At 41.1% G+C, this 12,323-nt stretch overlaps 1 protein-coding gene across 4 annotated transcripts in view; it reads right to left on the reverse strand.

Moving 5' to 3' along the window:
* The window catches only part of MAN1B1 (mannosidase alpha class 1B member 1), a 1,711,419-nt gene that overhangs the window by 1,064,840 nt on the left and 634,256 nt on the right, over positions 1-12,323 (reverse strand). For all 4 annotated transcript variants that reach the window (XM_044058051.1, XM_044058053.1, XM_044058050.1 and 1 more), the window contains exon 7: positions 6,405-6,590. In XM_044058051.1, the coding sequence (XP_043913986.1) occupies positions 6,405-6,590 (186 nt within the window). The remainder of the gene's footprint in view (positions 1-6,404; positions 6,591-12,323) is intronic.

Here is a 12,323-nt window from a genome sequence, read left to right on the forward strand (position 1 = left end):
AAATTTTTAGATTTGCATTATAAAACGAAAATAAAAATAAAACAATTATCCAGAACTGAGGACTGACCTTATCAGAACAATTAACCAATTACTCAATCACATTGGGAGAAGCATCCAATCATAGTTCTAATGATTCAACCAGACTAAACGTTATACACTGAAGAAACCTTGTCAATATACTGGGCTTCAATAAAGCCAAGAATAAGTAATAAAATTAAAAAATTGCAAGACAGAATCCTTAGTTTCACTGATCTAGTCAGAACAAACAGCACTTGCTTGCTTAACGTGGCCTAATTAAATGACCAGCAGAAAGAGATAGGACAGACCTATCTTTCTACCCTATAAAAGTTGATAATCAAAAAGTGTGGTAATCCATCAACTGCAAATAACCAACATCACTATTTTCGTAACTGCTTTATTTAAGTTACGAGGGATCCGTGAGTTATGAATGTTTTTTTGTGATCTTACCCTATGGTTACTTTACTTATTTACATATAGACTAAAATGGAATTTAGTTTCTTATTTGATGCCCTATGAGGCGTACCTGAATGTGATCTGTATATTGGTTCTTATTAGTTCGCATTATTGCACCTTAGTTGATGCTTGGGTACAGAAACGGTTTAGTTGATTTGACTGCTTGCGAATCCCTAGTTAACAACATGATTGGCTAAGCATACAACAGATATTAGTGGTTAATGCATTTAAGAGAGAGAGAGAGACCAATAAAAAGCTCCCTCTGTGTTATTCATCTCTCTAAAGCCTAGTGATAGGCTGAACGGATATGTAGATATCGTATGCGATTCGCAACTTTATGTCTTCGTATAGACATTTTTTGGGTTTTGTTTGTTTTTGGTTTTATCAACCGAGGAATGAGTTGTAAAACATGACTGGCTACTGGTTATATGTGATTTACATCTTAATCTGATGAACCTAATTAAACTTTACCAATCTTTGAAGTCACCACTGCCAGCTGTCAGTATATACAAGTTCTGGCAAAGGAGGTGTGCTTCTCATCTTCTTTGTTTGAACTCCACCCCCCACCAGTCATTGGTTTAATGTTCTTGCTTCATGGCAACGACTGGCCAGAATATTTTATGATTTAATACTTTATAATGGCTTCCTGATTCTATGTCTTGAGGAAACCGCTTGGTTTATGTCCTTATGGTACTGCTATTAAAGAGACAAATTGTTACCCAAGCAGGAACTATCCATGGGAATCAAATGACTTCCATGGACTTCGTACACGTTATTAACAACTCTATATGTACATTTACATTCAGATAAATTCAAGTCTCATTTCTAATATTTTAACCCCCCCCCTTTTTTTCTAGTGATTGGTTTATTGATGTTTAAGTGACCTATCAAAGGATTATGCATAAATGAATGATTTGGATAGTAGTGATTGTTTTTTATTGGCTTATAAGCTTTAAACAATGAATGTGATTGTTGTAGATGATTGCTTTATTACGATCTGAAGAAGACTAATACAGCTGAAAGCGCTCATCGTTTCTGTTCTTTTTTTGAATAAAGTGGTTGTGTTATCTATACACTTGTCTGTTATGAGTGTTTCAACACCACGGCTTGTTCTCTCTGTTGATCAGCCGAAGATTTCTCTTCGTGGTTTTGGTGATTGTTCCTTGACTAGCTTTAGCAGTATCCACTGAGCTCTTTTTTTTTCTAGAATTGAAAAGTGAGCAGAACCGACAATAGGGAACGTTCATGGTCTGGACCTAGATAAGTAATGCACAAGGTATAGACATCTCAGTCTGGTATTTGTTTTCCACAGAGGAGACAATTATTGACTTTTTCGGACATCAGTTAGTGCAAGAAAAAGGTCCTCAACAGGGTACTTAGCTTTAGTCGTTTTCGGCGGCAACTTCCACTCTGGTCTGGATTGACCGGCACACATGCAAACTGCTTTTGCTTCGGGCTCCATGGCAAGAAAGACTGATGCAATGGCACCGGCTGCTCTCCTTTATACCACTGGAGACCTGATGTCAGTCTGCAGGTGACAGCAGCTGGAGCAAGGAGAAATGCTTTACTCTGGTATATGGGCCGACCGAGGGCTACCCAGCAGGGGTAAACCACAAGTGAGGACTGCAACAGTGAAACACAAACATCAGAATGAAGTAAAATCAGCTGATCCAATAGAGGCACGGATGTTTGTTCTCTAAGCATAGAGAAGACTCTCTTCACTACCTTGAAAGCAGAACGCCTAGGAGACACAGAAATTGATGGATCCAAAACTGAACACACTCTGTTAGCCCCATCAGCATTCCACCTGAGGTACGGAACGCAAGGCTCTGAGAGGGAGAAAAGTCTCCGAAAGCTTTGCAGTTGACTCCAACACCACAAACCTGGTGTCGATGTTTCAGCTCCAAAAGTCTTCTGGCTTTAAGATGCTCAATGCCAATTGACTCAGAGGAAACATCAGAGTCGAAGAAACAATATTCTTTAAATCTGTACAAGACACCACCAAGGATCTCGGATCCAATGACTCTGAAACAGGACAGATTGGAAAAGGAGAAATCAAAGAGAAAATGGTCCATGGTCAGCTTGCAACCTCAGACGGGGTCAGAGCCAAAAGGACCCCCCCATATGCATTTGTGTTCTGAGAAATATCATCCTCCTGTCCACGTCTGCTTCAGAAAGGCTTCTGAAGGAGAGAAGAGAGGAGGTAGTGGAAGGGGGTCTAGAATGTCTTCTGGGGTCTTCAAGAAATAGAGAGGGGAGCTTAGATGAAATAGGCTCTTAAGTTAATGCAGGGGTATGGATCCAAGGAGATCCTGCAGCACTAGAAGTGAGATATGGTAACAAAGGATCCAACTTTAAGACGCTGGCAGGTGGCTCCATGGAAGGAGCTAAGGTCGAATTTGAAAGACAGTCAGATCATCTTTTTCTAGTCTCCCTGTCCTTGGATTGAGGATAGGCTTTAGGTTTATAAGGCTTCACAGGGATTTGAGCCACAGCTACTGAGGAAGAGGATTTAGAAGATAAAAGACTCCTTAGAATAAATTTGTTTTTTTTGTGATCAGTCAGGGCCCAAACACTGGAACAGGCACATATATCAGTCACCATCCAAGTGAACCAGGCCCAAACAATAAACGTATCCCCTGTAGGCAAACAGAATTTGGAATCTTATGCCCACAGGAAATACACTTCTTAAAACCCAAAAGGTTTTCCAACGTATTGCAAAACAGAAAATTAAACTACTAAAAACAGCAGAAACAAAGTACAACTAAAAACCCAGTATCTAACAACCAACAAAACAAACTTTTTTTTTTGGGAGAAGAAAAAGAAAGAAAGAAAAAGAAGAGAGGCAAGGGAAAGAAAAACTACCAACAATAATATAAATGAGTACTCGAGGAGTACAAAGGAACAACGAAGGCAACTAGAAAATTACCATTAAAGAAGAAAAAAGGTAATTAGGAGCAGCAATCAGAATATTATGGGAGGGATGAAAGAAGACAGGTAAAATATGTAAAATATAAAGACTCACATAAAAGCCAATAAATAAAAAATTAGCAAAGTACACCACAACACTTGAAAGTTCGCAATCCACGTCTGTACCTACTGGTGGCAAACGAGATATGAGGTACTTTAGGTTGGTAGGGCATTATGGACAGAGGGAGGAGCTTCAGATTTCTAGGATACTACACTCTAGAAAAAGTTGTCAAGCTGGATCCAATTCTTCGATCTGAACCAATCAGTTAAAGAATGAATGAAAATGACAACATTGGATCTCAAATAAAACCCAAGACTTTAGAAGGATGGCATGGATCTGGTGCCAAAAATGAAGTTCCTGTCTTTGAAAGAGACAAAATATTCTCCACAGTAAATGCCAAAGATGACGCCTCTTGACTGGTCAAGTAGCCTTTTGATCTGTAGACCTTGGAGAAGCCACAGCCACTGACCCAGCCGGGTTAAACATCAAGACTGAAGCCAAGATATCCAAGACTAATGCTCCCAAGGGTAGGGATGGCACTAAACAACCTCAGAGTTGACCCTGACCCCTCTGCCCCAGCTCTATAGTTCCAGGACACATACAGCAACAACAGATTCAAAGTAGAATATATCAAGGCAGAAGATAATGCTGAGACCACCCAAGTGGTCAGCACTGAAGGTATGACATTGGTCTGCATCAGATACAGGGTCATTGTTGGCAAATGTTGCACTGAAAGAGGAATGACTAGTAACTGGGTCGAAGGTGCAGCTCCCCCTACTTTCAACAGTGAGGGAATGATCCCCGGGTTCATCGAGGCCTTTAGGAAGGTGTGCATGAGCTTATACAAATGTTTCTTTAATACTAATGGTGAACCTTGCAGACCTTGAGTAAGTCAGAGGACATCTGATGTGTCTGCTCGATCTCTTGGGTCCAGAAAAAGGAGGCCTGGGCAGGATAAGTGAAAGGCTCATGGGGAAAACTCCAGATCTGGTGTAATGACTAAAAAAGGAGAATGCAGCCAACCAGACACTGCAGCTGCCAACATGAAAGGAACTGGCATGTCCAATCATTACAAAATGATAGGCTCCAACACCAGAGATGACAGAGACTAACATCAGTACCGAGGGGTTACAGACACCAGATTCAAAACAGAAGCCGAGGAAGCAGGGGGCCTTGAGGTCTTCGGTTCTGACTCACCATCAATAGGGAGGCAATAGGCTGTTTCCTGACCTCTCTACTCTTTTCTATGGATTTCTCATTTCCTTTCTCTCTCTCCTCATTTACTTGCCTTTGTCTTTTTTCATTTCACTCTGCAGACTTTTTTTTAATGAAGCATTCCCTTCATTAGAAGTTTCTCCTATGGTCAGCCAAAGCCTTGGCTCCAAATGCAGCACAGGCCCAGCAATCCAAATCCACACCCCTAAACAATTCTGGAAGCTTGAAGTCTTATCCATAATCCACATTATAAAGTAGCACACAACTTTGGAGACATCAATAAACACAACACAGAACTCTGCCAAGACAACAAAAAAACACAAAACTGTCAAGACTATCAGAAAAAAATATTTTGTTTCCAAAATAGGTAAGGATAACAATTTAAACAGAAAAGAAAATGTTTGCTTAAGGCGAGCAAGGAAGAAAATATTATCCTACAAACTATCATCACAAAATGGAGAGTGATAGCACAGGGAACACACACAGCTACCAGACTAAGAAAAGAAAAAAACAAGTAAACTGCTTCTAAGACTATGAACTACTCACCAAGTATACTAGAGGAAGAGAAGGAAAAATAGTGAGAGCAAATGTAAAATAAAGCAACTGCACTTAGCAAACAGGAGCTTTGTAAAACACTTCTGACCCTGAAGTGCAGCAAATGAGGTCTGAGAAGAATTAGATACGCAAAGTATTATGGAAAAGGAGGCAGTGCTGTGGAGATGAAGATTCTGAAGTGCCAAGCCTTGGCTTTGATCGGATCTGATAACCAACTGGCTGAGGCGGGAAGAAAAAACATAGGATAAACAGTTTTAAAATGTTGCAGTCCCATGGCTGCCATTTATTGATTTGTTATGCTGCTTATGAAAAGAACTACTAAGCATACCCACCATACTAACATGAATGAGTTGTTTGCTGGCCCAAAAGAAGCAGTTGTACATTCAAACTAGCACTTTTAACCTTATACTACTACTTCTTAATTAACCTTTTTTAAACACGGACATGACAAAGTAAGACCTGCTGCCCATTAAAACAGCTTTAATGGAAGGAAGTAATAAGCTGTGATATAGCATGGCAGAGACACAAACTTCATACAAGAATGCAATGTTTTTACTTTGTTGTTATGCCCCCTTTCTAAAGATAGTGAACTTTTAACACTACTGCTGACAGTTAAGCAAGCTAACCGTTTATGTTTTCTGCCATTTGCATTGTTGAAAAACTATTGCAAAAATAATACCTAGCCACACTCCAGAGCTTGTTGTATACCCAGTCATGTCATCAATATACAACGTATGCTAAGGCACTGCCAGAAAACAGGTTACATTTTGTTGGCAGCATTACAGTAAAGTGCACCTGTTCCAGAAAAAGTACCCAACTTGTAACTTGAATGGCTACAGAAATGGAGCAAGGCTTCACAGGCAGGCATTCAAACTTCACTCAGCCATTAACTGCTGCTTTGTAATGTGGTCCAGAGTATTTGTATGATATTCTGTGCATGCTACATTAAATGAATACTTGTTTGCTAGTTCCACTGTTACACAAATATTTCTCAAGGTTAATTTTTTTACATCATCCTCTGGATCATAGCTGAAAATAATCCTTAGACATATACAAGCTAATAAAATACAAATTAATATAAATAAACTTACAAGCATATTATTTTACTGCAAGTCTTCAGTATACAAAATATAAACTAGATTTAACTCTATTAAATGTGAAGCATGTACGAGCCCCACTATTAACTCACCTTCTTTAAGTCCAAGTATCCACAGAGTATCTAATGCATCAATTATAGTTAACCCAAGACCAAACCACTCAGCAAATGACTTGGAGATGGGTTTCAGTTCATCATGACCCCAAGCAAACTCCCGATATCCTTTCCATGCATGCTGGAATGCTTCTATCACTGCCTTTTTCCGCTCACTGTTCACACCTACAAACATATAAAGTATCTATGAACGTCACAAAGGCTGTTTGTGAAAAAGACAGGCTTCCTACTTCCATCCTTAATGTTACATGAAAGTACGTCACACATGTACACTGAAATGGGAACGGTACTTCACACTACATACATTGCTCACTGTTAGACCCATTTAAACACAAAGAAACAGTGCAAAAATAATAGAATACATGCAATTGCATGAAGTACTCAACATAACAGTACATCTTTTACAGCAGTATCTTCTACCTGGGTTGATGAATCTTGTTGCACATTATGGAATGATGCAAACAGGCACAACCTAGCTACCCCCATAAAATACCCAGCTAAAATAATTTAGAACATTATATTAATTATGCCTGTGAAATCCATTCACCTTTTTGACAGTTCAAATTAATTAGTACCCAGAATAACAGAGAGGTAACCATTCTAATTTCAACTACTTCCACCCATCAACACTCACTGGACAACAAATTATTCATGCAGATTCCAAAGAATACTAAATCCTAATAATTTGTGCTAGACACAGATGAAGAAAGGGAATCAGCAGTCTTCATTTGCTGATTTTATGTTGCAATATGCACTATGCTAGTTGTTACAGTCATCTACGGAATGTTTCTACTCTGAGCACCCTGTTTTTAAGTACTTGTATGCAAGACCTCAATGCATGCGTTGAGCCTGAAATAGGTTTTTGGGATCAGTGTTCTAACCAGATTAACAAAAATTACTAAGTAAACAAAGTGACCATGAAGACATAGAAAGAAGCAACAGATCCTCCCTGGTAAATAGTGATGGTAAGAAGACCATCAAACACAAGATGGACAGTGACCAGAAGATCTGCTGTAATGAAGGGCTACATCATTTCTGAGTGCACAAGAAAGTGCTCACATCCAGGATAGAGTAAGAGAGGGAAGTAGCAGATGCTCTGATGGAAAATGGACTCTAGCAAAAACTAAGGATGCATCCCTGACCTATGCCCAGATAATTTACAAGATGCTGCTGAGCTTCATTCTTCAGTTCTATGCTAAAATTCACCTTAGTTTTCATTAGTCAGCTACAGGATTGAAGAGTATACTTCCAAACAGCAAACACAGGTGGATCTGAAGAATACCCTACACTGTGCGTGTCTGCATGGGTGAATGGGTGGGGGCAATCAGACATGGCTTCTGGATCTGCAACTCTAGGACAGAACTAGAAGAGGTTGCCAAGCCAACTTACATGTTCTAGTCTAGGCTGTGACCTGCTGAGATACTGTGGCCTCCATTTATGGTCCACAACTAGAAGCTCACTCTTTCTCTGTACAAGAGGTGCAACCTCAAGCCACCTGCTTGTTTAGCTATCACACAACACTAGTAGTGAAGTGAATTAGAGGGCCCCTCAGATGCAGTTTCAGTCTAAAACCTTTACTGTTGGGGAAAAACAGCAAGCAACTACACCTGAAGTGTGTGGGGACCCTTTTGGGTTACGGGATCCACTGCCCTTGAAAACAGAGAAGCACAGTGCAGCCCCCTATCCCACCACTGAAGAATTACCTGTCAGAACTTGAGATGGGTTATGCTGTAAAAAATACAAGACTTACTTGGAGACTGATGGAGACTACCCTTAATTCTACAAAATGGTGACAATATTCTAACAAAAGAAGATCCATAAGTTCATGGTGGCACAGTAACCTCCAACAACTCAACACAACTTGCAATACCCACATCCTCAGAGACTGCAAGTGGCACAATGAAAATTAGGGGGAGCCATGAAGCCCTAAATGATGCATAAGGGTTCAGACTTGAACCCTCCACTGAGTCTACAGACAAGCATGCAAATTTCATGACTTCTTGGCCCATACTCAAAAGGCAGAAATAAGAGCGTCCAACTTTGTACCACTGAAAATAATCTTCTGAAATGGAATCAGACAAAACTGCCCACTTTATGGCCAAATTCATTGAATACAGTCACACCAGCACATATGGAAGAAAGCTATCAGTTAGTGCCTCTGACGGCCACTGGGGACAGTTTTCAAGTAGAGAACCACACAGAGAAACCATTTCCTTCAAAGGGCCACCTATACCTTTGTAAAAATTCAGCACACACAGTAAAGACCAAAAAGCAGCAATACACAGTGGAAATGATAAACAACCACACTGAAATGAAGACTTGTATGCATACTTCAACAGCAATGTGCTAAAAAGGGGGTTGCATATTAAAAGTCCAAGGACTGTAATGGTTATCCTTGAAACAGCAAGAATTTAAGAGAAAACTGGGAATGTACAATTCCAAGAAAGCAGTTTCTTAAAGTGCAACTCCTACTCCAAGTTACAGCAACCTTACAGCTAGTGCAATAAACCAGAAGGGGCTTGGAAGGCAAATCCCCAACTCCATTCTCCACATCAGGTAGGGTTCAACAAGGGGTTCACCATTCACTGCCAAATCACAGTTCAACTTTCAGACTGAATTAAAGTACAGTTGCGTAAAATATTATAACAGTAGATGTCCTTCTCTTCAATGCTGCAGTATTTTTCACCTAAGGGACCTCCTGCCAAGGACAACCCAACATCCAGTTTACCAAAGCCTTCAGCTCTTACACACACCGTATGTCACACAATTGCTCCTTGTGCTTGATGTAGAGCATAAAGATGATATACGGATGCAAATACTCAAATGAAAAAGCCCCAGAAGGAACAGAATACCCCTGAGACAAAGATGGACATTGCAACCAGAAGAAAAATAAAGAAAAATGGAGAATGGCCCCTCGGCCAGGAGGACAACCAGAACACAGAGCAAGAGTCAGGATAAAGGGGGAAGGAGGGAGGGACCGAATATTGCAATAGTGAAGAGGAGGACATCTACTGTTATGTTGAGACTTTACACAACTGTACTGTGTCCTTCCGTATCACTGTTGCAGTATTCTTCACCTAAGGGAGAGTACAAGAGGTTAAGAGGAAGCCTGGTAGGAGGCAGAGAGGAGCCCTCCACAAACCCATGCAGAATAGCTCTGGCCTTGGCTGGAAATAACATCCAACTTATAATGTTTAGTTAAAGTATTAAGAGGGCCAAGTAGCAGCCTCAAAGACAGAAATGTTATCCAGACCCTTGAAAAGGGCACCAGAAGAGGCAACTGTCCTTGTAGAATGTGCCTTTACAGACGAGGAATGACATTTGCCACGAAAAAAAATAATAGAAGGAAACGGCCTTAGAAATCTATGAGGAGATGGTTCACTTAGAAACAGCCACACCCAAAGTCCTGGGATGAAAAGAAACAAAAAGCTGCTCAGACTTGTGAATAAAAAGAAGTTATGTACTTACCATAACGTTCCATGGGAGTTATCCATCTTGCCTTCATTCTGTACTGATGGGTTCAGAACAGATCCTTGGTTCCAATTCAGACGTTTACAAAAGTTTGAGGTCTTCAACCAGCTCGTGGCTTACTCCTTATCCAAAGATGCTCTAGTGCCTCCCCCAGTTCTTGTTTGCTGGTATACCAATACTCGTGTGTAACTCCCTATTACTTATAAGGCCAGCAGAGGGTCAAAGCACAACAGATGCCAATCAGTAACCTCTTGATCCTCCATAAGCCAAGGGCTGGGGGGTAAGAAGGGGATGTAAGAATGAAAGTGAAATGGACAACTCACATGCAATGTTATGGTAAGTACATAACTTCTTTATGTGAAGTTCTTATCTCGCCTTCGTTTTGTACTGAAGGGACAGCGCCCCTAGCACCATCTTTCTTTGGTGACTTATGGGAGTACATTCTTCAGAACAGTGGACCCAAAAGAGGCCATGTCCCTGAAGGCCAAATCTACTTTGTAATGATTGATAAAGGTATGAGGTCTTGCACACGTTACTGCCACACAAATGGCATCTATTGGTAATTTTGCACGAAATGCAGAATAGGTGGAAACAGCCCTAGTAGAATGAGCTTTTTATTTTGTCTGGCAGCGGTTTTGTTTACAGACTGATAAGTGGACGAGATGCAGTCTGAATCATCTAGATAGAGTAGTTTTTGCTACCGAAGTACCTTTTTTGCAGTTTGAAAATGATACAAGCAGTTGTTTAGTCTTTCTAAATTCTTTTGTTCTGTGTAATCAAAACCTAATTGTCTATGAACATCAATAGCGTATATTCTGCCTTTTTCCCATACTTTGATGGACAAAATCTGGCAAGTCTATGGACTGACATAAGTTGGATTCTGGACATACTTTTGGTAAAAAAGACAGGTTTCTACGGAGTGATACTTTGTCATTGTGTAACAACATATACAGGGGGTTGACAGAATGCCTGCAACTCCAAAACGCTCCTAGCTGAGGTGATAGCCACAAGAAAAACAGTCTTCCATGTTAAGAACTTTAGGTCACATGATGATGCAGGTTCAAAGGGGGGAAGAATTATCCGGGATAGTACAACATTTAGGTTCCGTGGTGGTGGTAGTGGAAGCTTAATGGGTGGTCTCAACACATTAGTGCCTCTCAGGAAAGCTTTAGAAAGTCTGTGGGACATATTTGGTCCTTCATCCCCAAAATGAAAATTTGAGATTGCTGCTAATTGCACTCTAATAGTAGCTGCAGCTGCTCCCTCATTAAAAAGCTTTGTTAAGAACTGCAGAATGGAAGATATAGATGCTGAATAAGGGTCAACATGAATCTCCAAGGCCCAGACTGAAAATCCTTTCCATTTGCTGAGATAGAATTGTCTCGTAGATGTCTTGTGAGAAGAAATCAGAATGTTATACCACAGGTGAAAGGTTTTGTAGCCTGGCTATGCTTGGAACTGTTGCAGCCAAGCTATCAACTTGAGGGTCTGAAGGGATGGATGGGGAGCTTCCGACGAATGTATCTGAAGATCTGGTACTGGGTCCAGAATCCAAGGCTCCTCCTGAAGATGAGGCCGCAGGAAGGGGAACCAAATTTGGTGAGGCCAGTAAGGGGTTATAAGTATTAAGGTCCTTCCCAATGTGCTGGCTTTCTGAAGTACTTTGGGTATACATGGAAAAGGAGGGAAAGTGTAGAGAAGACCTGGGAGCCAATCCTGCACAAGTGCATCCCTTGGGGGCTCCCCTGGATGGGGGGGGGGATCAGGAGAAAAGTAGCTGCTGCATTTTGTGTTCATGGATGTGGCAAAAAGATCGCAGCAAGGCTGGCCCCATTTTCGGAAAATCATCTCCGCTATTTCTTGTTCCAGGGACCACTCGTGGGGCATCAGAATTGCTCTGCTGAGTTTTGTCTGTCACGCTGGATTTCCCTGGGATGTGCATTGCTACCAGAAAGCATTGGGACGAAGTTGCCCACTGCCATACTCTCAGGGCCTCTAGACAAACGGGGTAAGATTTGTTTCCTCCTTGTTTGTTTATATACAATACAAATGACATGTCTGCCTGGATTGCAATTGTTCCAGATGGAAGAGAGTCTTGGAATGCCTGCAACGCCAGAAGCACCGCTCTCATCTCTAGGACATTGACATGCAAGTGGACCTCATGAGCCTGTCAAGTGCCTTGGTCTTTCTTCCCTAATAATGCCCCCCCCCCAACCTATCTGGGAAGCATCCATGGTCACTGTAGCTAGCGGTGGTGGGAGAACAAAGGGTCGACCTAAAGTCACTTGATCGGAGTGGATCCACCAACGAAGGTCTCTCCTGCAAGATTCTGGTAACATTATCTGGTGTGACACTGGAAGTTCCTGCGTAGACCACTGGGTGAATAGAAGCTGGTGTAGAATTCTTATGTGCATCCGAGCTAGGGGA

Source organism: Protopterus annectens, chromosome 16.part0, assembly GCF_019279795.1.
Source record: "Protopterus annectens isolate FY-2018-M chromosome 16.part0, PAN1.0, whole genome shotgun sequence".
Taxonomy (NCBI): Eukaryota; Metazoa; Chordata; order Ceratodontiformes; family Protopteridae; genus Protopterus; species Protopterus annectens.